The sequence below is a fragment of the Cygnus atratus genome, chromosome 20, assembly GCF_013377495.2.
Source record: "Cygnus atratus isolate AKBS03 ecotype Queensland, Australia chromosome 20, CAtr_DNAZoo_HiC_assembly, whole genome shotgun sequence".
Taxonomy (NCBI): Eukaryota; Metazoa; Chordata; class Aves; order Anseriformes; family Anatidae; genus Cygnus; species Cygnus atratus.
The window spans coordinates 8,291,921-8,315,497 of NC_066381.1; the positions used below are offsets into that span (position 1 = coordinate 8,291,921).

At 49.8% G+C, this 23,577-nt stretch overlaps 2 protein-coding genes across 3 annotated transcripts in view; both read left to right on the forward strand.

The window, feature by feature from the left end:
* Positions 1–11,406, forward strand: part of VPS53 (VPS53 subunit of GARP complex) — a 60,037-nt gene extending 48,631 nt beyond the window's left edge. Inside the window, exons 18-22 of the mRNA XM_035560903.1 lie at positions 623–771; positions 5,987–6,056; positions 7,285–7,422; positions 10,668–10,772; positions 11,126–11,406. Of these exons, the coding sequence (XP_035416796.1) occupies positions 623–771; positions 5,987–6,056; positions 7,285–7,422; positions 10,668–10,772; positions 11,126–11,296 (633 nt within the window). The 3' untranslated portion in view covers positions 11,297–11,406. The remainder of the gene's footprint in view (positions 1–622; positions 772–5,986; positions 6,057–7,284; positions 7,423–10,667; positions 10,773–11,125) is intronic.
* Positions 11,407–17,653: 6,247 nt separating this feature from the next.
* RFLNB (refilin B) lies at positions 17,654–23,074 on the forward strand. 2 transcript variants are annotated; one of them, XM_035561161.2, is made up of 4 exons: positions 17,689–17,881; positions 18,247–18,260; positions 18,815–18,924; positions 20,149–23,074. In XM_035561161.2, the coding sequence occupies exons 1-4, from the start codon at positions 17,689–17,691 to the stop codon at positions 20,477–20,479; spliced, it is 648 nt and encodes a 215-aa protein (XP_035417054.1). In that variant the 3' UTR covers positions 20,480–23,074. The 2 variants fall into 2 exon arrangements, with proteins under 2 accessions (XP_035417053.1, XP_035417054.1); XM_035561160.2 differs by lacking the exon at positions 18,247–18,260 and having other exon boundaries at positions 17,654–17,877.
* Positions 23,075–23,577: the final 503 nt, after the last annotated feature.

Genomic DNA, 23,577 nt, shown 5'->3' on the forward strand with positions numbered 1-23,577 from the left:
AATGAAAATACAAAAGGAATTACTCAACCTTTCATTTTATTTTTTTAATGTGTATTTGGGCTAAGGTGAAGTTGGCATGCTGGCTGGTACACCAGAAGTGTTTTCAGTGTGAGCTACGCTGGTGTAGAGTGTTTTGGACTTCAAGACTATTTCTACCTCTTCCATCTATCTGTCATCAGTCTCACCAGTATTAAAGTCTTGGCTGCCATACAGGAATCCAGACTTTGCAAGCTTGCAGTTATTTTCTCAAATGCCTGTAATCAGGATTTATATGGGCACTTCATCCCAGAAAACTGGGAACTGTTACATATTGAAGCAGTGTAGGGTGCTCCAAAAGCCTTTTTACTGCTAATGTTTCCCATTACCAGGCAGAATCTCTCTCCGCTCTGGTGCAAAAAGGGCCATTTTGGGTTTCCCTCCTTTGTGTTTTGTTCTGGGAATGGTTTTGATCAGTCAGTGTAGTGACGAAGAACATGACCTTGGTAGTGGTGAATTGCAGAAGCAGTCTCTTGATTATTCCTTAGAGATCCTTTGGCAGGAAGCTCATACAGTTTTCCTTGCATATCGCTTGAACCCTAATGAGTTACACAGTCTTTTTGGTTGTTTTTTCCTCTTTGTGCAGATGCAGTGGCAGAACGTGGAACACGTTGGCGATCAGAGTCCTTATGTCACCTCGGTAATCCTCCACATCAAGCAGAACGTCCCCATCATCCGCGACAACCTGGCATCCACGAGGAAGTACTTCACTCAGTTCTGCATCAAGTTTGCAAAGTAAGTTACCCACACGGTAAAGAATTCCTCAGGGCCTCTGGTTTCACTACTCTGTGTGTGACGATTTGCCTTCTCGGTGCCTGGGCGAAGACCCTTCCCACCCAGGGAGAGCACAGAGGGAGGTGGGGCAGGGCAGCAAACACCAGCAGCTGCTGGCAAGGTTGAAAGACACTTGAATTTCTTGTCTCAAGTTTCTTGCTGAGGCAGATTTTCTCAAACGTTTGCACTGATTGGTTCCTTCTTGCGTGCCTAAACCATTCCATAAAATATTTTGATGATCAGTGGTCAGTTTTTGCCAAGTATGGAAGGTTTGGGGCTGGACATCTTAAAAAGGCGGAATATAGAGGACTATTACTGAGGAGTTGACAACTCTTGTTATGGAAACCTACTTATCCTTCAGTGCTAAGAGGCTGAAGTATTTCAAGCACATAAATTTTGGTGCATCATTTGCCTTAAAGTAACTTATGTATCAATTGTAGGACTGTAAGAATGGCAAGCGTAATGAATAAATTCTAAGTTAACAGATTAAAATCTGCTTTTCTGTGCAAAAATGTTTCAGAAAGGAGTGGAAATATACATTTAGATTTTGAGGGTTATTCCAAATGTCTTCCTGGCAAGTCACTTGATGTTGGGCAGGGTGAAAGGAACTGGAAGATGAGACGGGAATTCCCCTTGCCTTTGGAATCAGGGTTGAGGGTGAAGTCCAAACTTGGAAGCTGTGTTCAAAACCAAAATTCTTTTTTTTGGGAATACACTTTGATCTCGTTCCTGCTTTCCTGAGACCAGTTGAGCTCTGCATGCCAGTGCCCCGTGAAAAAGCCTCGGGAGGAGCTGGCCGGTTGTGTACAACTGGTTGCATGGGGCTGTCCTGGTAGAGGCTTGGGAGCAGTACCACACGTATCATATGTCACTCTTTAAAATACTTAAACATTTCATTCATCTCTAATAAGCTAATCATCCTGAAATAAACTGTATGGCCTGGCAGTTACTGTGTGGGTTTGAGACCAGAAGCTCAGTTCCTGCTTCAGCAGGAAAAGATGCAGTAGGCTCTCGTGAGAACCGTTAGCTTTCGCAGCGGGGAGGCTGGCCTGAGAGTTTCATTCCCCCTTTCTATCTCTGGGTACTCATTAGTTTGCATTAAGGAGCAGTTACTCATAAATCATATTATGACATTGCCCATAATCACTGTTTGAAATACTGTCCCAGTCAAAATTTATTGCACTTAAGCCTTCTGTGTGGTTACGCTTGAATTTTGTATCGCTAACATGGTGATAAATAATATAAAAAAACATTTACTCAGCTGTTCACAGCACACTCTTAATACCTCAGCTTAGTTGTCTCCCTTTTAACTTTATTGCTAAGCACATACCGAGTAAACTCCGGATAAAATACCCAACTCTCACATTCGAGAAGCGTTGAAACCTAAACTGAGGGCCTTCCTCAGAGCTTGCTCCACAGAAGACCACAGAAACCTACAAAACTGCTGCTTCACTTTAAAATCTTTTTAATAGAACTACAGCCCTGATTGGTGGTACATGAAAATTAAGACACAGTCCAGAATTCACTGCATTGTAGATCAAGTGCAGAAGTGAAAATTGGGTTCGATGAGAGCAATCCCTAAATATTGGGGTTTTGCCAGACAGTGTTTAGAGTTCTGTGCCACTTGCTTTTCAGGAGAACTAGCACTGTGATAAGAGTGTGTTATCTACTTAAAATCCTTCTGATGTTTTAATGTGCACACAATTCATGTGTTTGAGGCTCTGAATTCTTATGGAATATACTGGTCTGTCTCATATAAGTACCTGGCCTTTTGTGTGCTCCACCACACTGAAAATCCTTTTAGCAGGCATCGTGCTTCTCTGTATGTTAATGCCTGTGTCTCTGAACTGGCAGCCGCTTCTCAGCTCTAATGGGTTGTGTGTAGGGCTAGTATTGAGTTACAGGACCACAGGGGAGACGGCATCGAAAGTCACTAAATTTAAAGCTGAGGGATCCGAGCCAAGTCTGGGAGAAGAAAAATTGCCACCCGAAATCGCATCAATCCTCTAACCTAATCTGTCGCTTTTGCTTTGTTGTGACCAACGTGCAGCCCTCGCTCCTCCAAACAGCGAGAAGCAGCTGAAGCAGCCGGTGTCCCGGAGGTGCTGGCAGGCTGCTGAAGGGCTCTGTTCCCCTGCACCCCGGGCCTTATCCTCTGAAATCAGAAACCACAGCGGTGTGGCTGGGGCTGCTCTGCTGGGGTGCGTTTGGGCACTCGGTGACCTGACCTCGGGGACGAAGAGCCGAGATCCGAGAGGCAGGAAAAACAAACAGCTCTCCCCTTTGCCAGAACAGCGGGGCGTTAATCACAAACAGCTAAACACAGTGGGTAGCTGCAGTGCACCTCCCTGCGACCACCCTGGCCTTTGGCTCCTGCTTGTAGTGAGAGGAGTCGGGAGAAGGATTGCAGTGAGCAGGCTCCTGCTGGTTTTCTAAGCCTGGGTGAGTCTGCGAGGGCTGGCCACCGCCTCGAGGGCGGCGTGAAGCAAACAGTGACACCAGGATGCCTGGAATGATATCCCCTAGTAGCTCATCTCCCGCCGGGGAGACAGCCTGTGGTTGCATCTCTGCCTTAGTAGCAAAGCATTGTGTTAAATGCATCATCAGCACAGGGGATAAAGAAAACACAGGCTTTGGCAGAGCCACACCCTTGGATGGAAGCCTCTCAGATGCTGGGGTTTCTGTGCTTTAGGTTCCTGCTCTGCCTTGCACTGCTTTATTATTACGCTGGGGGCTTGTCTGCTTCTATGGAGAAGGTTTTGCTGGATTCCGTTTTATAGCTGAAACTGTAAATGATTTCTGGCATCCAGTCGAGCTCCGTGGATGTGCAGGGAGTAAAGGCATTCAGAGTACAAAACCGTGTGCGCAGCATTTACCGCTGGAGACGCACGTATTGCTCACGTCAGGATCGCCTGCTGTACGCTCCGAGAGCCAAACTTCGAGCCCAGCCCAGGCAAGAAACTCGAGCAAATTTTTCACTTAAGCGCAACTGCTTTCGATGGTCTTTGCTAGACAAAAAAAAAAAAAAAAAAGCCTCAAAAAACCAGAGCAGTCCTTGGATCTGATGTTTTGTATTGTCTGTCCTGCCGGAGTTGAGAAGCTGTTTCCAATAAGACAGCGTGAAATAACAGGCGTGCTGGGATGGAAGGTCGCTTTACCCTGCTGCAGTGCTTGTGGGTGGCCATCCTAAAAGGCCTGGGAATTGTTTCAGGCAAGAGAGGGCTATCTGTGGGAGACCGTGTTGTTATATAGCACAAAAAAAATAGAAAAAGAGGAGAGCAGGAGGGTTCCTTTGCCCACCAGTCTGCCACCCTGCAGAAAGAAAGGCTCTCCCCGTTTCTCCTGCACAACGTGAGCGTTAGCTCCGTGCCTGACCCTACAGAGAGAGAGAGAGCTGGGCCCACATGCAAGATCAAAGGTACAATTAACCTCTTGTGCTCTTCCACTCATAGCAAGCTGCTGCATCCGGAACTGCTGGCAATTGTTCATTTTGCAGGATTGCCTAAGCTCCAGCTGTGCTTGGCACTCTCTAATTGCCCTCTGGGAATTATTTATACACCTGAAAAATGGACTTGTAAGATAGGTTATATCTCTGCTTTAATGCTTTAGTGCAAGAGGAGACGGGGCTTTTTTTCCTCCTCTTACTTAGCTTTTGTTGCCAAGGTTGTCTCTCTGGTGGCCAAATTCAAAGCTGTTTGGGGCAGCCCAGTAGCTGGTTCTCAGCAATGATTTGAAATCGTTCGACTTGACACCTTTCCAGGAAAAGATGATTCAGTGAGAGAGGTCGCGGCTGTGTCTGAGGGAAGGAGCCTTTGCTTGGAAAGATTCTTTGTTGAGCCATTTCTTTTGATTTGCTTAGCAGCTTGGCACACTCCTTGCCTGAGTTACGCTTTTGTCATTCTTTCATGAGAAAGGGTTGAAAAATAAAAGTCCTGGCTTGGAAAACAGGTGGCAGGACAAACAAGGTGCTGTCCATGCTCCCTTGTTCATGGAAAGGAAACAGCTTGACAGATGCAAGGGGGAACCACACTGAAATTAGATCATCGCCGTACGCAGCACCTCATTCAAGAGGACAAAAACCAGACCAGCTTGCAAGAACTTAGGACGGAGATGCTGAAATCCAAGACCTGCCACCAGATCGTGGACAAGGCCCTGGAAACAACGTGAGCCCTGCAGGCGTTCAACCAACAAAGGCCATGTGAAAGAGTCAGAGTACGTCGTAAAAGCAAAGTAAAAGGAAGTAAAACAGTAAAAGGAAGACAACAGGATTGGTGTTGTGGTCCTGACAGATGGCTCATCCGATCCGGAGGGGTTTGCACTGCTGCCTCTGACTCCTCACACTCACTTCTGGGTTTTCCTGGGGCTGCAGCTTGGTAGGGCAGGAGCTTGTCTTGTCAGCCCCTCTGCTAAAAGGGAGCATTGGCTTTCCTACTGAAGGGCAAAGCTACCACCAAGCCTAGTATCAAGAAGCAAAAGGCTAAAACCAAAGCTGATGTTCTGGAAGACGTTGCCCAAGGTGATGAATGTTGGGCTTAGCTTCTATCTTTGCCAAATTCTGCACCGTTTTGTATGTAATTTAATAATCTTTTGGAGTCTAAAGCCCATGTTAATAAAAGAGGGTAATGGTGTTTTCCTTTTCACAAAACTTCTCATTGTCCTGATTGCGTTGGCTAGGAGCTGTCTGGAAGAGTGCCGCGCTGTGCGAATGTCCAGGGCCCAGCAGACCTCCAGCCTTGGCTGGACCTCAAGTCCAGTCTGTAGTGTGCATGCTATGGAAATTACTAGTATGCAGTGAAATGTAGGTCCTGGATACAATCAAGATACTTCCACTCCATGAATAGCTGTACAAATCTTGGTGTGTTGCTGTAGTTGTCATGTGCAATAGTTTGCTTGTTCTTGAACTTGTACTGTAATACTTCATGTGTACTCTCTAGGAATTTATTTACAGAGTATGTGTGCAACTTCTCAACTCTTAAGATCAGCATAGATAAAAAAAACAATCAGGTACAATTCTTTTGCATTTAGTATTCTTAGTGTGCCCAGTCAGATGGAGAACCGTGCGCTTACTGTGTCTCTGTGGAAAGCCGTGCTGTTCTGTTTTTGCATGCGTTGTTACCACAGAATATTGTACGACTCCAAATGCTGACATCTGTGTCATTTTGTCTCTTCTCTGCAGCTCCTTCATTCCCAAGTTCATTAACCACCTCTTCAAGTGCAAACCCATTAGTATGGTGGGAGCAGAACAGGTAAGAACAAGCAGTCGCATTGGCAGTGGTATTTCACTTCTGTGCTCAAGACGTAAAAGGCAGTTGGTAAAAAGGGGCCGAGAACTGTTATATGGCCTGAATTTGGTACAGCTGAGTGCTCTGTGGTTGTCTGGAAATTGTACAGTCAGTGTAAGGCAACAGGGGTACGTTCTGGTGGAGGGCAGGGTAAAAGCAGGTGTGTAGTGGTGTGGCCACAGTTGACCCTGTAACGTGCGAGGAGGTCACAGGCACCTCCCCGGGCAGCTGAGCTCTCCCTTTGCCAGTCAAAGTATCAAGAGCACCCTAACAACAAACCTCCTAAGCACCTGCCTAATGTGTCATGGTGAGATTGTCCTCAGTGTGATCATAGAAAGGAAAAGCAAGTTGCTCACGACAAACTACTACAAGAAGCTCCTGTGTCCTTCTCAGACTGTTTTTATGTCCCATTTTTCTCAAAGTAGGTAATCGCTCAGTCCCTTTGCTGCTACTTTCAGATTTCTAGCCTCCACCAGTTTTTTCTCATCTCTTTAAACACACCCGGTGTAATCGGGGGGGGTGCAGTATTTGGGGTAACTTGCTCTATGATATTCTAACCCACTTCATTATCAGACGGTGGTTGAGCACTCTGCTGAATTTAGTGGCTGCTGTTTGCTGCTTGTATAGCTGCTGGTCTGGTAAAAACCACCATACAGCAGGCTGTGAGCTTCGTGTGTCAGATAGCACAGGATATTGTGTAGTTCTGCGTTGCAGTTTTCTTTAAAATAATTAAAAAAAAAAAATCAAGTGGTTGAGTAAATGCAGAAATCCTGATATAATTGCTGGTTAGGTGCAAGAGAAAGCATGGTGTTAATTCATTTGACCTTGATATTTAAATAATGGCACAGCTACAGGTAATCAAGGTGTTTCAGTTTATGCTGTCAAAGGGAAGAGGATGGAGAAATCCATCTGTGCCAGGTGTTTTGCAGCCACAAGTCACTGCAAGCAGCAGAGCAGCGCTCTGTCAGAATCAACAACTGGTGCTGATAAATAGCCATGGGGATAAACAGCCGAGGGTGATCTTGTCTCCTTGAAGTGCCATGACAAGGGTCGGTTCCTTCTGCTCCTGCAGCCCAATTACCAGGATGTTTTCAGTGTGAGAAGCGTTAAACTTTTAAGCCTGTTGGATTATAGTAGCTAAGGCAGCCTGGTTTAGGGGGCCTGGCTAACGGGGTGCAATTTGCTGTTGCAGCTGCTGCTGGACACCCACTCCCTGAAGATGGTTCTCCTGGATCTGCCCTCCATTGGGTCCCAGGTGGTGAGGAAGGCTCCCGCCAGCTACACGCGGATAGTGGTGAAAGGCATGACTCGGGCTGAAATGATCCTGAAGGTAACTCAAGACTTTTGATAAGCTGCCAGCCAGACTGCTGGGCTGGGAACCGGAGCGAGCGAATTCCAGGGGGCCCTTCCTTTGAACGCAGCGTTGCAGAGCGCACGTGAATGTATGCGTGCTCGTACGGGTGTGCTGCCAGCTGTTCTAGAGACCTGGCTGATCTGCCTTGGTTTTGCTGCCGCTCCCTTTTAACCTAGCCTTTGGGTTTTGGTCCTCATTTTTCAAGATAACTTGAGCGCTCGAGTTCTGCTTACTAGAAGAGTTGGGGCACCAGATTTCCTTGGGAGCTCGTGAAAATCGGAGCTAACATCCATAAGTGTCTGCCTCAGGGCAAAGCCTCCAGTTCAGGTTACTCCAGGCCTTTGTGCAGACTCCATCACACAGGGGAGCCAAGCCGTGCTTGAGTCACCTGTTTACTGTCTAGTGTAACAGCCAGTGCAAACATGTCTGGGTTACTGTATTCACCAGAGTCCTTTTTCATTTTCCAGACCTGGTGCCTGGAAAATGACCCAAAAGCAGTGTGTTGTCTTCTTAAAGCGTAACAAGCAAAGCGATCTCCCTGCCTCCCCTTCCCCCTGCTGTTGTGTTTCTGAAATAAGAAGTCAGGCTTGATCCCAAGGGAAGCCCTGGGAGCTTTGCAGTAGTGCTCTGCTGAGCAGAGGGGGCTTGTCCCCTGCTCGCTCTCAGCACCGTGGGGATGTGACTTGGTGGCACCCCGTGTCAGACAGGATGGCCAGCCAGCAGCGAGAGCCTTGCACAAACCACGGCCAAAGCAAGGAGGGGTTGGACCCGATGGGGTTGGACCCGGTGATCTCTTGAGGTCCCTTCCAACCCCTACAGTTCTGTGATTCTGTGGGTGCTGAGGCCGGGCTCCCTCTGCTCGCCCACTGCTCAGTGTGGCTCTGCTCCCTAGGCAGCGTCACTGGTCAGTTTGCACTCTGACTTCATAAATTAGTTCTGAAATTCTCTGCTTTTGGAATAAAACGACTGAGGTGTTAGTAGATGAGTTAAAGCAAGTCTAAATTTTTCGTAGAAATGACCTGGAGAAAAATTCCTTTTTATTGCTAACAGGAGCAGGAAGATGGGTGTCTGCTGCATACACAATCAGGTCTTTCCTTGAAGCTTGCATACACAATCAGAAAAGTAGTGGAAGTAATTTCTGTCCCCTTAATATCACCCTGGCTTCATCGGGGCTGACGTGAAGGCAGCATAGATGGATTGCTGCTGTTGAGCCCTGGGCCTCGGGCAGCGAGCACAAGTGGTGGAAGCGTGGCAGGTTCCCAGGCTCTGCATTAGCAGCACGGCTGCTTTTTCAGACATCCCATCCTTGCCGTGCTGCTGCATAAAGCATTTCTGCCGGCCCCAAGTGAGGGCTCAGTGTCAGAGCAGGTAGTAATTAAACAGCGATACGCTCGTAGCGTTCAATGCTCCGCGGAGAGATTTTACAAAATAATGCCCCATATAATCAGCAGGCGAGCAGGCTGAATGGTTGGCTGATGCAGATTTGTTAATCGTAGTGGCTGAACATGATTGCCCGAAGTCTGGGTAACCCACAGCCCAGCACTTGGGGCTAGTGTCAGCACCAGTCTCTTGGTTATGGGGTAGAAGAGCCTCTCAGAAGTGCCCGTTCATGCTGGGCCACCGGTATTTCTGCAGGACGGTTTGCTTGCAGGAGCCCAGAGCTGACTGTTTGTCTTCGTCCGCTCTGTTTGCCTTGCGGGTCGTCTCTTTCTGTCAGTGCTCAGACTCTCTCTGCTGCTTCCAAATTGTCCATTAAAGAGTCTTTTTTGTAAGAACCATTTCACTCCATCAAAAGTACGGCCTAATGCCCTCCTCCTCGGGGTTTTCAGGGCTCCTGCACAGTACAGAGGCCGTTCAGAAACGATGCCTGCGTTGCGCACAGTGCCACCGCACAGTGCTGTGTCCTGCCTTGTACCAGCGCAGCTAATTCAGCGGGAGCATCGTTAAGCCCGTAGATGGCACAAACAAATTATTTCATTGAAGCCGTAGAAAGCGCAGATGCGAGCACGGAGGAGGGAATCTCAGCGCGCACGTCCCACAGAGCTGTTTCCTTTCTCCTCTGGCCCCGCTGTCTGAAGTTCCAGCTTTTCATCTTGGCATACGATTTTTACAAGGGCTGTAAATTAAGGCTTTATAAGTGTACACACGGCTATGATGTTTCATTGGTCTGAAGTGCAGCGAAAGAAAGAAACGTCTCGGTGACAGAATGCAGCGTGGGGTGAGATGGGTCAGTGGAAACATATGGAAATGTTTTCAGAGACAGGGAAGAGTCTGGTCCTGGGCTGTTTCTGCCCTGCATGTGCGTACGTACTTCCCAGAGAGGTGCTTCTGCTCCCGAGCATTACCTAAAGCTGTGTTCTTTGTGGAACTCACGGCTCGTGTAGGGAAAATACACCAATGAGTCAGTAATCGTCTTCGTAGCTCCAGGTCCCCATTTGAATTTTATTCCTGACGTGACGTGTTGTTGGGATGGGGAGGGTCAGAGCTCCGGCAGAAGGCAGCAGGGGTGCACGCTGCATCCCAGCCCCCCAGAGGCGAGTGCAGGAGGGGCTGCACCCAAAGCACGCAGCAGCCAAGTGCACACGTACGGCTCCGAAGCAGGAGGGCTGCGAAGCAGCTCGCTCTGCCCCACGCTGTTCTGGGGAGGGAGCATCTGCAGGAAGAGCGCTGTCAGGTTACCCTGTGAGATGCTGTGTCTGTTCTGCTTCTGCACAGGAGGGAGGCACAGCCGAAGGGAGGGTCTGGATGGCCTCCAGCCGCCTGCCGCCCGATCTGCCGGTGGGCTTGGGACTCCCTAAGCGCCCCCCTGCCACCAGCGCTGCCTTTCTTCCCCAAGCAACCACCGGCTGCCCAGCAGGGCTTCCCCACGCAACGAGATAGAATTTTGAGCTTTGACAACACGCTAGTGCCTGCCAGCTGACAAGCACGCAGACAAAGTCCTGCTGCTCTTTGCAATGCGATGCACAGCTCCTGCAGCCCCTCGGTCCGAGAGCTGCTGGCTGGGCAGGAAGAGACCCCTTCTCTGCTCCTAGGCTGCTCTTTACTTTGCCGTTCTTCACTCTCGGTCACTGTCAGCACATACAACATCTTTCCTGTTCCTTAAGCATTTTATTTTATGACAAACCAGTCCTGCTGTCGCTCCTGTGCCTGAACTGAGCAGTGGCTTTAACTCCTAAAAGTTATCTGATCTCTTTTTTTTTTTTTTCCTCTTGTCTTGGCAGGTGGTCATGGCTCCACATGAGCCCCCGGTTGTATTTGTTGACAATTACATCAAGCTCCTTGCTGACTGCAGCACAGACACTTTCCAGAAGATACTAGACATGAAGGTTAGAACCAATCCTGCATTTGCTAGAGCAGTGTTGAGATTGTTGGGGACTTTTTCAGTAGAAATACAGAGGGGTTTGGGAGTGGGAAAAGCACTCCTTACGGCAAGTGTATCCTCTGTACTGTGAAAGTGTGTAGAGTTGCTACTGAAGAATACTTCCTCAGTTCAGTCACCTTGCTTATAGCTATGCTGGGGCTCAGCTCAGTTGTCTCTGGCTCACCCAGAGATCTGCACTTGGTGGGCAAACAAAGGATCGAGGTTTGAAACAGGCTCTGCCGTGGCTGTCATCATGCACGCCTGTTCCTTGATCAGGGAAATCTAACCTCATGGCTTCACTGCTCTTTGCTCTTGCAGGGACTGAAGAGGAGCGAGCAAAGCAGCATGCTGGACCTCTTCCGCCAGCGCCTCCCGGCACCGCCCTCTGGAGCGGAGAGCACCGGCTCCCTCTCGCTGAGCACTCCTACGCCGGAGCAGGAGTCCTCTCGGATACGGAAGCTGGAGAAGCTCATCAAAAAAAGACTCTAAGCCCGCAGAAGAAGAGGCTGTTGCTCAGGACTGGCTGCAGTTGCTAGGAGCAAAGCTCTTCGGACTTAGGTTTTTCAGAATGCTGCTGCTGAAAAATTCGTGTCCCGTGATTGTCGTGCCCTGTGATCTGTTAACCATCGTACACCGTGGCACTGCAGCTCTGCTCAGACCGAGGGAGAATCTGACCAAGGTGTTTGCCTTTAGGTAGCTTAGCATGAATGAAACCCTGTGTGGTGGAGAAAACAGGTACCTGGAAGTCAGCGGCTACAGACATGGTTTGGGTGGATTCAGAGAATATCCGGCTGCGATACGCTTGGCATCCCAGCCATCAGCCCGGCCAGGCTCTGCTGCTGCAGCACTAAGGCTTTTGCCTAAGAACTCGGTGTTACTGCTCACTCCCTGCTTTCAGAGCTGTTCCTCTGTTTCATTATTTATTGGGGGGGGTGGGAGGGCAACAACAACAAAACAAAAAAAAACTAAAGGGACTAAAAAACCTTTAACAGCTGGGCTCCAGGCACCTGCAGTTTCACTGAAACCATTGGAAATGCCCAGTGCAGGTTTCACCCCTGCTCCCAGAACAGGCACGCATAAACCACCAGGAAAACAGCAAGGCACCTCCTTTTCAGAACAGGGGGAGAGGGCTGAATGAATGCCTTCTGAGCCTTGGCTGATACCCTGGAGGCCAAACTAAATGTCCACGGAGCTCATCTCCAGCTCCTTGTTATTTCTGTTGCATGTGCTGGGCAAGTGTGGTACGGTACCAGTGGGATAAGTGTGGTACGGCACCAGCCCTGGTTCTCATGCCAAGGGGCATGGCCAGGGCTTGGGTCTGCCCCTTTGCTGCCCTGCATGGAGAGATGCTGGAAATGTTGGAGCCTGCAGCTGCCAGGGCCTCTTCCCCGGACAGGATGCTTACACAAGCCTCAGACTTCAAAGGCCTTCCTCTCCTCCTCCTCCTCTGCGTGGGGAGAGGAGGAGCACCAGAGGTGAAATAATTCAGATAACCTGGGCCCCCCTTCCTGGGGGTCCAGCTCACGCTGGCACCCAGCCACAAAGCCAGCACAGAGCAGGGTCTGGCTTGGGGTCTGTGGACATCAGCATCCCTCCCCTGACCCTTGTGTAAGCCTCCCAGGGGAGTTTCAGGCAGGGACATGTCATCTCCTCGTTAGTGACGCTGGATTTCTTCCTAAACTCCTCTGTGTGCTTTTCTTGGGAGGCATATGCCCGATCGGTAAACAATTGAATCCCACGTGGATTTAGGGGCAGATAAACCAGTTGTGCCTGCTTTATTTTAACTCAAGCTTCACTTGGATTTGCAGGAAATAAAAAGTCGTGTAACAGTTTGGGAGGTGAGGAGTAATCGCGCTGTCAGACGCCTTCTCGGGAGGGCTCCCCCTCACATAAAGCTGGGGCCTTAGGACTATGTTTTTAGGGGGTTGTGGTCACTCTGCATTTTAATATTCACCGTGGCACATCTGGAAGGGAGGAAGGGGTGAGACACTGCAGGAAAATGAGCTGTGTGCACCCAAACCCAGAGATTCATCAGAACCGGGGGGGAAAATGAGAGGTTCCTGTGCCTACCTGGTTGTGTTTCGGTGCTGTCCCAGTGCACCCTCAGGGCAGGGGGCTGGGTGGTGGCAGGGGTGTGGGCTGCACCCCTTCCCTCTCCTCGGCTGGGTGGTTTTGGGAGGGCAGATCTCGTGCCTGACTCGGTAAAACCCTGTACTCCTTCCGCACAGCCAGCAAGTCAGCCTGCGCCCGAACAGTCAGGACTTGATCACGGGATTCAAGCAGAAAGAATAAATCTGCAGAGATGAAATCCTCACTAGTCAGGTATTCCTAACACTGATCTGCTGCTGCAGGGAGGTGTGTGCTAACAGGTACACCCACACCGTCTCTTTATGATACGTTTTCAGGGGTCTCCCCAGGTCTGGACCCTGGCTGCAGCGTGCGGGTGCGCAGCTGCGGTGATGCCCCAGCAGCAGTTATGAGGGACGGCAGTTTCTCATCACTCCAGTTTTACAAATCTTCCCAAGTCCGGCTTAGCTTCATTTATTTCTTCTCCTGATTTCACGTCGGGTGACAAAAGAAGGAAGGGTGTTGGGAAGAGCGTTGGGGTTATGAAGAGCCTTTCCCAGAGGACGCGCTATCTCACGGTGCGTGTGCAGGATGGCTCACACGTTATCAGATACAACAGCTGGGGCGGAGGGAACACGGCTTTGCAGAGATTCCTTATTCCCCGGGGGGGCTAAATAATTTATTTTAGATTAATTTTTTTCTTTGCTATGACTCTGGATGATTCTCTAACTAAATTATGAATAGCTGAATATGATGTTCAAGTTATCGTCACATATCTTCCCCTGAAGGCTTCTGCTGTTTCATTATCTGCATTTCATTCTGGAGATAAGAAATAAAAGAAAAAATGGATTTTTAGTTTCAACCTTTGAAGACTGTTACAGTCGAGTTCTACTTTTAGAGGGCAACTTGGCAGTTTTCTACTTTCACGTTTAAGGATATCGTCCCCCTGACTCCTGGGTATTTATCGGATTTGGCACGTCTGTATGTATATATGTTAGCTTTTGGGGATTTACATCTCTGTGGGATAAAGGAGAGGGGTTTTTTTTCTGTATAAAATGCCACTTCTAATGTTTTTTGGCCGAGGTGTAATTCTGGCTGTACGTTGGACTGTGACACTGCAATGAATTAAATGGTTGCTGACGTTCAGCCGCTGGGCGTTTTCTGTCCGACTGTCCCACAACTGCAGCGGCCAGGACGGGGCCGTGCCGCACCACTCCCAAAACGTGCTGCAGCCAGGGAGCCACTGCTGTCTGCCTGCAGTTCTCTCGTAGCTCTTCTCTCTCCTGGCTTCCCCACCTCGGGGGCTTCTGTAGCTCCGGCACGGGCAGCATTGGCGTTTGTGGCAGCTCCCGGCACGGCGGAGGCAGTCTGGGAGGGCTGACCTCGTGCCCATAAAGAATGGGATCATCTGTGATGACTAACTGCTGGAAAGATTTCTGAGGGATCTCAACTTTTTCCTTTGAAATTAATTAAGAGGTAGTGCCTTTTTTCCATACGATACATAATGCTGGAGGAGTTCCTTTAGCTTGGAGACTTAGTGACTCATTTGCTTTGCTCCTGCTGCTCTGCTGGTCCTGCCCCCTCCATCGTCAGGCAGGAGAAAGCCTGCGTGAGGTGACGTGGGTGTTTATTTCTTCCACCAAATTTTACAGCGATGAATCTGAGCATCCGAGTGACGACGTCTGAGCCTCCGCGAGCCTTTCCCTGGCTGCGGCTTGGCAGGTGGCAGGATGCTGTGCTGTGGCCGCGCTGCTCTTGGGACAATGAGCTGGAGCCTTCATGTTTGGGCTGTGTCTGCAAGCTGCTCAGCAGAATGCATTCCTCCGTGGGCTCGCTGTAGGTGGGGCCGGTTACAGCAGCGATTGCTAAGGTCACCCAGAATTGCTCGGTATAAAGCCTGCGCTCGTTCGTTCATCTCAGCCAGAACAGCTCTGCTGGTGCTGAGCCCGAGTCCAGGTGGGAGCACGTGGACCTGGATATTTTGCCAGCCAGGGGTGGTGGCACTGCTCCGTGCCCTCAGTGTCCTTCCAGCCGAGCTGCAGGAACCGGAACCGCTCCCAGGGCTGCTGTTAATCCTGCTGCCTCAAAGCCTGGCTGTGAGCAGGAGTCGGTGCCTGGCGGGTTTGCGGTCGGCACCCACGGGAGCAGCCTGGTATTTCCCATCATTTGGAAATAATTTTCCATCGTTATCGAGTAACACAGGGTCCTCCTGAGTTGTTTCACCCTGCACACAGTGATGGAGCCCTGATCACCGTCAATGTAGCTATTGTTTGATTGCTGATTAAACCGAGCGAGCCCAGCCCCAGTGGAAAGTCCTTTATGGAAGAAGGATCTTGATAAGGTATCATATCTGCTCTGTCCCAGCTGCGTGCAGGTAGTTAGAAAGTAAAAAATAATGTGGACAAACAGGCAGGGGAAAAGATTTCCAATGCCATCAGCGTTTGTACAGATCCGCATTGTATGGGAGGCTTACAGAGAGACAGGCTTTCAGAGGGGAGTAGCTCGGTTATCGGGTAGCTACAATTCTCCTTAAACCCTTCGCTTTTGCCCTAGCAAACAAGTTGTCAGCTCTGGACACTGGCACCGCAGGAGGCAGAGCTGGCTGCAGAGCCACCTCAGGCTGCCCAAACACTTCGGTTTCAGCTGCCAAGCCCAGAAACGAGATGCAGGAAGGGCAGAAAAAAATTCTCTCAGGCCAGCATGGGAGTCTTTTAAGGTTAGTAAGAAAAGAGCAGCAAAATTTCCAGAAGCCTGCATGGCTCTGCAGCATCCCAGCCATGGCCAGCCATGGTCCTGTGCAGTTCCCAGGCGCTGAGATCCTCACCCTCAGACCTCGCTGCCCTGATCCCTGCGGCACGCATCGGCCCCGATCCCTGCAGGGAGCAGCTGCTGGGAGACACCGCAGGTTCCCCCCCCCCCCCCTAAATTGCGCTAACTCAATTACTGGCAGAGTGGTTTTTAGCCCAGGAGCTCCGTGGCAGCTCTGAAATAATAATCGCGTTCATCTGGAAACTGCTGCAGCGCCTTCTGAGGCGTCTAATTTCATCAAGGGTTTTTATGGGAGATTTTGGAGCGAGAAGCGATCAGCTTTCCCATTGCTTGTGGAGACCAAAAATCGCTCTTTTCGGGGGGATTGTATTTAAATCAAAAGGAACAAAACACCTGTCCGGTGCATTTGCTCAGACCCCAAAGATTTCAATCAAAAAATCTTAATGTTCTTTTTGTTTCCATCTGCGTTTTTCAGCAAAGACAAACAGCCTCATAGTATTTCTTCAAAGGAATGTAAATTCCTGGAGGAAGTATCCGGAGTTCCCAGCACCGCATAGCTGCAAACCACAGACGCCTACGGCTGAAAGCTCTGCTCTGCTTTTAATTTTGGGGCAGGGGAGGAATTCTTTTTAAGGGTTTGGGTTCACTTGTGCTGGGCCCATCAGGCCAGACAGCTTGTTACTGCACCGGGGACTGTTTACTTTGGCTGGCTGCAGACATTTGCTTTCCCTCCACGAGAGTATTCCCCCACTGAATCTGATGACATGGCGCGATTATTTCATTAGGATTTTCCAAAAACCCTTCCCTTAGTCTCATCTAGCACTAGAAAAGACCGCTTTTGTTTTCCTATTTCACCTTCTGCAGCATTGCCTGAAAAAAAAAAAAAAAAAACGTGATTGAGGACGGCAGCGTGGCTTCGTGGGCCCAAATCTTCAAGGGAAGTTTGAGAAAGAGCAGCTCGGGGGGGAACTTGAGGGTTTTGAAGGGCGCTGTTAAACTTCAGCCAAACGTTCAGTCTGTCTTCATTTCCCCACCTCTGGGACACAGCTCAGTGTTTTCTATTCTATCTGCGTAGGAAAATTATTTAAAAGGGGTCATGTGCATGTGTATACTCAGCCCTTGCAGCTTGCTCAGGGCAAGTTATCGCAGCCCTGGATCCTGCGACTGTTTTCTGGACGTGCCGAGCTGCTTTGACGTGGCCTGGCCAGGTCAGCTCATGGGGTGAACCAAGCCGGTGCCTAAAAGCTGCTGCGTCACAGCCTGCTGCAGGCCCTTGTTTGCAACCAGTGCTGCCAACTGTGTGCTGCCTGCTGGGGTCCAGGCAGAGTTACGGCCCCGCTCCCGTCCTGCTCCTGCCCTGGCAGCAGCCGCTGCCTCGCTCTTGGTTTGCTCAAAGCTGGCAGCAGGGGCTCGTGCACTTGGAAGAGGCGGCATAGTGCGACACATGGCACCGCTGTGCTGCTCCGAGGCTCTGGTGAGTGCAGATCCACGGCCTCGTGTGAGACGTTCGCATTGGCATTGGCAGGTGTGGGTGCACCTGGAGCCTGCAGCACCCACTGGGTGCATTTGTTGCTTACAGCGGCACCGCGGGGTGGGTGCTGGCGGCTGGGGTCTGCCCTGGCCACAGGTTGCCCCTTGCCCACCGGGAGTGGGGTTGATGAGGGTTCTGGGTGCGGGCAGGGAGTGGCAGGGAGCAGCTCCCAGCAGCTCCCAGCAGCTCCCAGCAGCTCCCAGCCCCGTTTCCACCCCTCCGTCCGGGGGGCGCTGACCCCGGCGGGCTGCGGCACAGGGACGCGGGAAAGAGCCGGGGGCAAGCCCCGCCCCCTTCCCGCGCCCCGCCCCTTTTGCTACAACCACGCCCCATTCACTACGCCCCCGCCTTCATTCACTGCGCTCACGCCCCATTCATGGCGGCCACACCCCTCCCTCGTGGCCACGCCCCCCCCGCGTAACCACGCCCCCTTCTCGTGGCCACGCCCCCTCCCGCCGCCGCCCGGGCGCAGGGCGCGGAGCCCCGCGGCGGTGCCGGTGCCGGTGGCGGTGCCATGGTGGGGCGGCTCAGCCTGCGGGACGTGCCCGAGCTGCCGGACGCCAAGAAGCGGGGCGACTCCGGCCTCGACAGCCCCGACTCCGGGCTGCCCCCCAGCCCCGGGCCCTCCCACCCACCCTGGCCGCTCGCCGCCGGCAGCCCCGAGCGCGCCGCCGAGCCCGAGCCCCCCGCGCCCCCCGCCGCGGTGAGTAGCGGCCCCGCAGCGGCCTTCGGGGGGGGGGGGGGTGGAAAGGAGACGGAAACCGGCCGGGGGGCGCCGGGCTCGCGGCAGCCGGCTCGGGGAGGAGCCGCCGGTGCTTCCCCCGGGGGGGGCCGGGGAGCCGGTGGGGCTCGGGCAGGGGCGCCCGGGCTGTGCCGGGGGTTTGGGAGGGGTGGGGCTGCTGGGGGGGCGCTTCGGGAACCGCAGGCGTGGGGGGCACGTTCCTTTTGTGCGGGGGAACGGGGAAACTGCCCCTCAGCCTCCTCGGCCGTGTGCTGGAGCTCGGGCGCAGAAGCGGCTGCAGGGTCCCTGGGGACCCCCCGGCCCCTTCCAGCCACAGGGCGGTGGGCTCAGCGCCCCCCGGCCCTGCCCTTTGGCAGGGGGGTTCAGGGGTGCTCCGGTGCACCCTGCTCAGTGAGGGTGAGCAGATCCTGCCCAGGCGGCCGGGAGGGAACTGGGCTGGTGTGCGTGGGGGCCGTGGCACAGCTGCAAGTTGAAGTTTGCTCGCTGCGAGGTGCCTGTAGTAATCCTCTGCTGTGGTCTCCCTGCGGGGAGGTCTGGTGAATTTGGCAAAAAGCTATCTCCTAGACTGATGCAGCGTTAACTATGCGTTGAAGGTGAGCTCATAAATGTGAACGCTTGTGTTTTATTGTCGTAGTTTATGCTACAGAAAGTTACGCTGTACCTAGGGACTTTATTTCCTTTCCATTTCCAGTGTTGGCTTCTCTGAAGTCAGCTCCCAGGGTTAGGGCTTTGTCTTCAAAATCCTTACCTTGCCCCCATCCTTGGTGTGTGGAGTTGGATCCTGCAGGCGGTGCCCGTAGGCACATCCCTGACTGGCAGGTTTCCTTGTACATAACGCGAACCTTGACAGAATATAGCAAATTGGGACATAAAAGGGATTATTTTTGCATTTTTGCAGAATTCCGTGTTCTCTCCCAGCCCTGTTCTCACCAGCTGCCCTCCAAGACTGTGTCCTTTATCCTTTGGCGAAGGAGTTGAGTTTGACCCTTTACCACCGAAGGAAATAAGGTAAATATTACGTTACAGGCATCTAGTTTGGAATGAGTTAGCATGTAAAGGAGTAGCTAGGCCTTATCAGTGCCTGTGAGTCAAGTTAATTTATTTGCAGAGCTATTGCTCATGCAGCTGTACATTCCTGGACCTGGACATTTGCACAGGCTAAAGGAGTGTTCAGCCTCTTTTTAATCCCATATGTTTTTTTTCCAGGAAGACTTCTTGTATTTTACTGTCCTGCTTTTACTTCATTGCACTGCTCCAAAACGTTGCCTCTCAACTGATTAACCAGAAGGTAGTCACGAGAGGTCTTCAGAGCCATCTTTCTAGAAATGCTTTATTAGGGGAAAAGTTTTGCTCTCCCAACCTCATACTAAGTACTTTTATCAACTGTGGCTGCTTGTGTGAACTCAAAGAAGAGTTAATATTAAGAGAGTGTATCGTTTTCATATTTACTTCATCGCTTCGCAGCTCGTGAGTTACTCCTTTGAAGGTCATGATTTATGGTTAGGAGAAGTGAAGGTTCCCAGTCGATTACTGCTGCAATCAAAGGGAAGCCCAGGGCAGGAGAGGGTAAAAAACGCCGGCCGCCCTGCTGCGGGGAAGGAGCCCACCTGGGGCTGGAGCTGAAGGCGCTTAGCACCGGGTGAAAGCAGACCCAGAGCTGTTGAGGGGTAAAGGATGAAAGCTTTGCTCTGTAGACCAGACGTGGAGGATTTTCTTGTTGGTGGAGTTTGATGTGTAAATTTTTCCCGTTGGTTGAATTTTAAAGTTTGCCTTCAGACAGTGCCCCATGCCGGGAGTGATAGCAGAGAGCTCCTGTGTGACTGCTGACAGAGGAAAACTGAGAAAATAATGTGTGCTTCAATGGACTCGGCGCTCCAAGGAATTAGGATGCTTGTGTGCAAAGCCTAAACACGAGTCTAGGCCTCTGGATTTAGGCACTGGAGTTTGAAAGATGTCCTTAGGCTTTATACAACTCAGCCTTAAAATGATGGACGGTAGGGTTGAGAAAATGTTTCACGGTGCTGGCAAAGCAGTAACAGGGCCAGGTGTGCTGCTAACATAAGGCTTTTTTCTCTTCCCATAAATGAGTGAGGCACCAGCAGACAGTTTTTGCATTGTGTGTCCAGGTGCAGAACTGAGGAGTAACCCAGATGCTCGATGGCTCCATTTTCCAGAAACCGCAGCCCACTGCTCCGTAGCAGAGCTCGCTCACATCTCCCTCTCACGTTTCAGGTACACATCCTCGGTCAAGTACGACTCGGAGAAGCACTTCATCGACGATGTCTACATGCCGGTGGGCCTGAGCGTTTCCTCTTGCAGTCAGACGGTCATCTGCGTCCCTAACTGCACGTGGCGCAGTTACAAAGCAGAGGTCCACTTCGAGCCCCGCAACAAGCCCCAGCGTTTCACCAGCACCACCATCGTCTACCCGAAGCACGCCAAGACTGTGTACACCACCACCCTGGATTACAACTGCCGCAAGTCCATGCGACGGTTCCTCTCCAGCGTGGAGCTGGAAACCGCCGAGTACCTTGGGAACGACTGTGTCCTGGACGGCTGCTGACTGCCAGCTGCCCCCTCGCTGCGATCCGTCCCAGCCCCACCTAACGTCCTGCCCGTACCTTTGCAGTCAGGCTGAGGGAACCTTACCTGTCGCCACCTCTTGCTCAGCTCTTAATAATTCCTGCTTTAAGCACCAGAAAGGCCTGAATGCAGTTTTCTGTTGGGACGTAACTTTGTAAGGAACTTGTTTCTTCACCTTTAAGGTCGTGAGTTCCCTCCCCTACCCCACCCTGCAGTGCAGTAGTCAGATGAAAATAAGGGGAAGTATTTTCCTAGAGAAAAAACTACAGGTGAGGAAGAATGTGGAATAGTGTCTGGCAGGTGGAAGTGTATTTGATGCTTTGTGGGGATGTGCAAAAATAAGGGCAGTTCACTCTCTTGCAGAAAATCTACCGGGCTGTTTCATTATATATAAACAGAGCTGTCATGCATTTTGGTTTAGATCACGGGGCTCTTTCCTCCAGATGAACAATCTCTGGAATTTGCTGGGGGGAAAAAGAAAAAAGAAAATCTGGAATTCTGTATTTAACAGATACAAAAACCTTATCCTATGGCATTCATGTCTGGTTTGAAGGTGTGATTTGGGAAGAAGTGTAGAACAGGAGATCACTGCCTGGAGCTGCAAAAGCAGTTTGAGAAGGGATCAGGTAATTCTAGTTACTTAGATGAATGGCACGATGTATCTTCTGTAATGACTTCTTGTTGTAATGACATCTACAGCACTGCAGTCTGTGTAACATGCTGACATTTGTGTGCCTGTAATAGGACTGGTAACGAAGACTATCAGGCCAGAAATTATCCCTGTGTTGTTGGAAAGTCAGGTCTTGACAGTGTGGTGTTGGAAGAACTCCAGTGCCTGGTTTTTACCGATGCCATGCTAACATGTCTGCACTAATGGAGTTGGAATTAGGAAAGTTTCAGGAAATGTGCAGTGTATACAGGAAACTAGTGGGGCAGAGATGTTGGGATCAGACATGAGATGCTGTCATGGTGGTGGTTCTAAAGGATTTCTGAGAAAGAGGTAAATGGTAACAAAGGTCAGTCAAATTTTAATTGGGTAGCAAAATCCACAGCTGTAGTTTTGTTTCCCTGTTGAGGTTTTCATTGCAAAGGTCCATGTCCCCTCTGGTACTCAGGATGTCAGTGGGATTGGGTAGCATTTGCCTATCCTTAGGCTGCTGGATAACCCCACCAGTCCCACGTGCAAGAGGCAGAAGTGGTTTGGGGCCAAAGGGAGTAACTTCAGATACTATGAAAGCCTACCCAGATGTTACGTGCATTAGTTTATGGTGAGTTTGATGAAAATAAAATGGGGAGATTTCTTAGTTTACCCAGATATTTTTTTCTGCGTTCACAGAGAGCGGTGTAGTATGGAGAGCGTCTGTTTCTGGTTGTGTGCCTTGTGTTGGTGGCAAGGGTGGTGTAGCAGCTCAGAGGCTTTACTCAGCTGGCCGTGGCTTTTTCAAGGATTCCAGAACTCTGAGGTGCAGGTCACCTTCTGGTGCAATGTCAGCTCTGTACCTGCTTTTAACAAGGATTTAGCATGTAGCCCCAAGGGTGAATTTTGTCTGTGGTGAGTTAAAAACTCACGAGCCTGTTCTTGAGCTGTACTTAGCGCATATAAGTGCATGTGGGGTGAGTGGTGTGGAAGCATACTGTAGTGTGAACTGAAGTGATTTGGGAGCCTAAAAATGCAGCAAGAAGCCAGGCTTGAGTTTGTTATGGTTTGTTTTTTTGTTGTTTTGTTTTTTACTTATTTATTAGCTCAGAACAGAATGTCCTTAATCTTTGGTACTTGCCTCAGAAAACCAGACCCAAAAACAATTCCAGGGTGACACAGGATGCCAAATTCAGGTAGGCTTTGCTCCAAAACTATTAAGAGCAGCATGGTCTTGTCATTAAATGTACTGGTTTCAGACTACACTGTTTAGGGGATGTGTCTTAAGTCCACGTCACGATTGTCCCTTAAACATTGCCCCAAGATAGACTTGTGTAAGAGAAGGCACAACCCAACCCCTAAGCGTGCGGGTTTCAAACAGACAAAACTGCTCGTTGGGAAAGCTATCGCAACATTGCTCGCTTCGTGGTTTCACATACCTTGCTCCTGAAATGTGGTGCTGGCCACGGTTGGACACAGGACCCAGGAAGAACACGGACCCTGGATTGCTCTGACAATGTTCTTCCAATGAATTTGTTTGCAGGAGATCTGAGAGAAGATTATTTTAAGTTGTAATCATTAATTATTCCTAGTTAAATTAGAAATGAAATTATCCTTACAGTATGGCTTTAGGATAAAACACATGATTTTTATAAGGCAAACTTCATTACGTGCTTTTTAAGATATTTTAATTGGTAGAGATACCTTTTAAATTATTTATGTTCCAACATTTGCAAAGCTCTGATTAGCTCTGTGCAAGTGTTTTGATGTCTGTGAAGTTTACTGTCTTCCCACTCTAACTTTCAAATTGTCTTTTACTTTACTGGTAATAAATGATCTGAAAACTGTAACAGAGGGAAGTCTCTTCATTTTTTTCATTTAAAGCTTTTTGGTGTTTTCGGTATTTACTTAGAAATAAATATGTAATATATCCTGCCAGTACAACCTCCACTCTTGTTTCTCTTATATCATGGGCTACTTTTGTTACATATTCTAGGAAGGCGTTTCCTATATAAAACCATCTGTATTTAAAAATTACAAATGTGGTTTTGTCAGTTTAGTAAGACTTGAAAAAGCGCTTTGAGGACAGCTGAAAATCCCCTCTAGTATGTGAGTCTTTCGTCTGATACAGTTTTATTTCCAAAGACAGTTTCTGGTATGGGTTTCAGTATATCCTACAAGTGGAAGCAGTAGTCCTTTTTAAATATATCAAGTATTTAACTAGATAGGAATTTCTTGTTCATTTTGAATAAAAGTGTAGATGCTCAAATGCTATATTAGTAAATACAGCATAAAAATAAGACTAGAATGTGTTATGCATTAAACTTCATAAAAACAAAATAGACGATGACAAACTTGTTTTGAGAGAAATGCTGTGGTGTTTTTTTGGACACTTAATCTGTTGTTTAAATCCTTCTGAATTTGCAGGCGTGCTCATTTCG